The 5,000-nt window shown below is 42.0% G+C and overlaps 1 protein-coding gene across 1 annotated transcript in view; it reads left to right on the top strand.

Moving 5' to 3' along the window:
* The window catches only part of LOC125024592 (nucleolar and coiled-body phosphoprotein 1-like), a 13,735-nt gene that overhangs the window by 8,660 nt on the left and 75 nt on the right, over window positions 1-5,000 (top strand). The window contains exons 3-4 of the mRNA XM_047612397.1: window positions 1-67; window positions 3,968-5,000. The exon at window positions 1-67 is cut by the window's left edge and continues 43 nt beyond it; the exon at window positions 3,968-5,000 is cut by the window's right edge and continues 75 nt beyond it. Of these exons, the coding sequence (XP_047468353.1) occupies window positions 1-67; window positions 3,968-5,000 (1,100 nt within the window). The remainder of the gene's footprint in view (window positions 68-3,967) is intronic.

Raw genomic sequence — 5,000 nt, 5'->3', positions numbered from 1 at the left:
TCACTGGAGAATTCTTGCGCCGGGAAATGTGGGGGCTTCAGACGGCAGCTTCCACGCCTGTCAAAGGGTATGCAAATAAGCCATTTATTGCTCTGCGGTTCTCCGTTTTCGTCGTTTGGTTTGTTTGCTTGTTTCTTTGTTTGAGTGGTTGGTTGTTGTTGTTTTTGTTTTTCTCTGTTCTTTTTTTTTCGGTGTTTCTGTCTCTGTCTCTGTCTCTCTCTCTCTCTCTCTCTTTCTTTCTCTCTATCTATCTATCTATCTATCTATCTATCTATCTATCTATCTATCTATCTATCTTTCTCTCTCTCTCTCTCTCTCTCTCTCTCTCTCTCTCTCTCTCTCTCTCTCTCTCTCTCTCTCTCTCTCTTTCTCGCTCTCTCTCGCTCTCTCTCTCTCTCCCTCCCTCCCTCCCTCCCTCTCTCTCTCTCTCTCTCTCCCTCTCTCTCTCTCTCTCTCTCTCTCTCTCTCTCTCTCTCTCTCTCTCTCTCTCTCTCCCTCTCTCTCTCTCTCTCTCTCTCTCTCTCTCTCTCTCTCTCTCTCTTTCTCTCTCTCTCTTACTATTCATAATTTTCATATATTGTTTTCATCCAATAGTTTCATACTTTATTAACTTGTTTATTTGTTATTCATTTATTTTTACTATTTACTTCCGAAGGGTGTTATTTTTTATCATTATCATTTATTATGTATTATTCTTAACATTTTTGTTATTATCAATTGAATTACTATTTTCTTATCATTATTATTATCATTATCATTACTATTATTATTATTATCACTATCATCATTATCATCTTTATCATTGACATTATCCATGCATCATTGTTATCATAGTTATTATTGTTATTATCATTATTGGTATTATTATTATCATTTTCATTATCACAGCTTCTGCTGGTGTTGGTGTTGACCGGGAATCCACCGGATTCTTAGGTGCTCAAGAATTTCCTCAGGATATGGGCCGTACCAAGCAGTGCGATTTTCTGCACTTGTTCCGCTCTCTCTTTTCCGGGCACTTCATCGAGGTATTTCTGGAGACCAAGTCGGGCGGTTCCCAATGCTCCGACTACGACCGGTATCACGCGGGTCTTAGTGTACCACATGCGCGAAATCTCGATCTCAAGGTCCTTGTATTTGCTGATCTTTTCTGCTTCTTTGGACGATACATTCGCATCATTTGGCACTGCCACGTCAATCAATAGACATCTTTTCTTGACCTTGTCGTGGAGGATGATGTCCGGTTGATTGGCTCCAATGGTCCGATCTGTGTTAACAGGCAGGTCGTACATCACAGTAATTGTCTTTTTCCGGCTGATGCTCGTACCGCTGATCAGATGCAGGGAGGCCAATCTCTCTTAGAATTGACCAGTGCAGGTAGCTAGCTATCCGGTTGTGCCTATTGGTGTACTCATTTAGCGCTAGTACCGAGCAGCCAGCAACTATGTGGCTGACGTGCTCTTCTTGCTGCTGGCAAAGTCTGCATTTGCTGTCCATCTTCAAGATCTTCCTTTGATGGTATCTGGTGTTCAGCGCCTGATCTTTATTATTATTATTATTATTATTATCATTTTTATTATTATTATCATTATCATTATTGTTGTTGTTGTTGTTGTTGTTTTGTTGTCATCAGTTTTTTTATTATAAATGTTATCATTATCATTATTATTACTGTTACTATAATTGTTATTATTATTATTATTATTATTATTATTATTAATGTCATTACTATTATTACGATTATGATACTACTGCTAATAATAATAATATTTATTATTATTATTACTATTATTACCATTATTATTGTTTTTATCATTATTATTATCATTATCATTATTACCGTTATTATCATATATCATTATTATCATTATTACCATTATTATCATATATCATTATTATCATTGATATTATTGTTATTATTTTGATCATCGTTATCATGATAATAGTTATCATTAGCATAATTTATATTACAATAACCATGTTATCATAACCATTACTATTATCATTACCTTTATCACCAACATATCCTTTCTCTTTCCATCCCTTTATGAATATCGATATACATTATTTTGAGCCAAAATATTAACCTCATAAATGTAAATAAATCTGTATGAATTTATTCTATCGGAAAATATCTGAGTATGGGCCATTAGCGCTCGATATTCTGGCCTGTTGCTCTTTTGTATGTTTGTGTGTGTCTCTCTCTCTGTCTGTCTCTCTCTCTCTCTCTCTCTCTCTCTCTCTCTCTCTCTCTCTCTCTCTCTCTCTCTCTCTCTCTCTCTCTCTCTCTCTCTCTCTCTCTCTCTCTCGTTGTGTGTCTTTTTGTGTTTGTGCGTGAGTGTTTTGTATTATTGTGTTGGTTTGTATGTGAGATTTGTATTATTGTTTTTGCTTGTTCGTGAGTATTTTTATTATTGTGTTTGTTGGTACGTTTTTTTGTATGATTGTGTTTGTTTGTATGTGAGTTTATTTATTGTGTGTTTGTACGTGAGTGTATTTATTGTTTGTTTGTACGTTATTTGTATTATTGTGTTTGTTTGTACAAGAGTGTTTTATTGTGTTTGTTTGTACGTTTTTTGTATTGTGTTTGTTTGTACGTGAACTTTTTTTTTCGTGAATATTTTTATTATTGTGCTTGCTTGTACGTTTTTTTTTTTTTTTTTTTTACATTATTGTGTTTGTTTGTACGTAGGTAATTTTTATTATTGTTTGTGTTTGTACGTGAGTTTTTAAGTATTGTTTTTGTTTGTACGTGAATATTTTTTTACCATTATGTTTGTTTGTTGATGAGTGTGTCTTGCTATTGTGTTTGAGTTTGTGTTGATTTGTGTGTTTAATGTCATTTTGTGTTTGTGTTTGTTAATGAGTGTATTTTTTATCTTGTGTTTTTGTTCGGTGGTGTATTTGTGTGTGATTTGTTGGTGATTGGTGATTTTATATCAGTGTTTGTTGTCATTGTATACTTGCGTGTTTGTTTGCTGGTGTTTGTCTCTTGTTAGTGTGTTTATCTGTTTGTTTGTAATTGTTTCTGTCGGTGTGTTTGTTGGTGATTATTTCCATTCAGTGTGAATTTATGTGTGTGTTTGTTGGTGATTGTTCCTTAGCGTGTTTGTTTGTTTGCTGTTTATACTTTCACATCAGTGTGGATTTTTTGCGTTTGTTTTTGCTTTATTTGCTTTTAGCTTTTTAGCTGTTTTATTGATGTTTGTTTCAGTAGCTTCTTGTATTTTTAATTACTTAATTCGAGTGTTGTTATCTTTATTGTCATATTTCAATGTAATGTATATATTTAAATATATATATATATATATATATATATATATATATATATATAAATATATATGCATATACACATGCATGTATGTATGTATGTACGTATGTATGTATGTATGTATGTATGTATGTATGTATGTATGTATGTATGTATGTATGTATGTATGTATGTATGTATGTATGTATGTATTTATGTATGTATGTATGTATGTATGTACGTATGTATGTATGTATGTATGTATGTATGTATGTATGTATGTATGTATGTATGTATGTATGTATGTATGTATGTATGTATGTATGTATTTATGTATGTATGTATGTACGTATGTATGTATGTATATGCGTGTTTGTGTGTGCTTCCCTTTGCTTTCTACCGTTATCTGTGCTTCGTTATGCAAATGAAGTTGCAGCTTGTTTGCTTGCCTTTCTTCTCCGCTAAGCAACTTTCGCTGACTTGTTCTTTATTTCTTCTTCTTGATTCTAGAAATCTCTTCTAGAAACTGTATTTCTTAGATAGTAAACTTTTTGTCTTGCACTTGTCCTCACGCGCTGGCGAGGGAAGAGAAGACAAGGCCTTCCTCTGTCTCTTTGTGAGCTGGGACTAGATCAGATGCCGTCGGCTGTGGCTGCCTCAGGGCCCCTCTCGCCAGATGCCAATAAAGTGTCCTTATAACCCCTCCTCCCCTCCCTCCAGGCCCACCAAGAAGAAGGGCGGCCCGGGCATGTACGGCATCACGGGCGCGGGCGGCGGCGGCAGCGGCCTCGACATCATGGGCGACGCGCTCAACCAGGCCATGTTCGCGGCCGACATGGACGGCGACGGCATCCCCGACAACGGCTTCGGCGCCTTCAGCGGCGCCATCGACCAGCTGGCCTTTACGCACGACCTCGACTTCTCCGGCGACGGCGTCGACGACGACCCGCTCAAGGCCAAGGGGCCCGGAGGGGCGGCGCCCCCCGCCGGAGCACCAAGGGCGCCCGGCTCCGCGCTCCCGCCCGTGCCCGAGAAGAAGAAGAAGAAGAAGAAGCCCGAGGACGGCTTCGACAACCCCGCCTTCATCGACGACGAGGAGCTGCTGCTGGCGGCGGCGCTGGGCGGCCACGAGTCCGACGACTCCGACGACGCCGACATGCTGGCGTCGCGCCGCCTGGCGCAGCCCAGGATCGTCATCCAGGCGGAGACGGTCACGGCCGCCCCCGCCGTGGTCCCGCCGGCGCCCGTGGGCCCCGCGGCGGCCAAACCCACGCAGCCGCCGCCGCAGCCGCCCGTCGACGTGAACGCCCTCGCGCGGCCACGGCTGCCGTCCGCCAAGATGCGGCGCATCGGCTCGGCGCGCAAGACGCCCTCGCGCTTCACCATGACGTTTGACGACGGCTTCAGTGCCCAGAAGGCCAAGGGCGCCAAGGTCGGGGACGCCAAGGTCCTCGGCGCCGTGCCGCCGTCCGAGGGCACCGCCGCCAAGGAAACTAAGGGCAAAGCAAGCCTCGAGGCCGACGCGTCGCCGCCGGAGGAGGACGCCTCGGGCGAGAAGTGGGCCTCGAAGCCCCGGCGTAGTAGCAAGAACAAGGTGGCACCGTCGGGCAGCTCGGAGGAGAGCGTCGAGGCGGAGACCAAGGACGACTTCGACGTGGGCCTCCAGTCGGGCGCCGACTCCACGCGCGAGGAGGTCCGCGCCAAGGAGAAGAAGGAGCGCCCCAAAACGTCCGTGGCCAGCCAGAAGATGAAG

The sequence above is a fragment of the Penaeus chinensis genome, chromosome 43 (assembly GCF_019202785.1).
Source record: "Penaeus chinensis breed Huanghai No. 1 chromosome 43, ASM1920278v2, whole genome shotgun sequence".
NCBI lineage: Eukaryota > Metazoa > Arthropoda > Malacostraca > Decapoda > Penaeidae > Penaeus > Penaeus chinensis.
The sequence above is the reverse complement of the archived record's forward strand: the minus strand, read 5'-3'. Positions and strand labels throughout refer to the sequence as shown.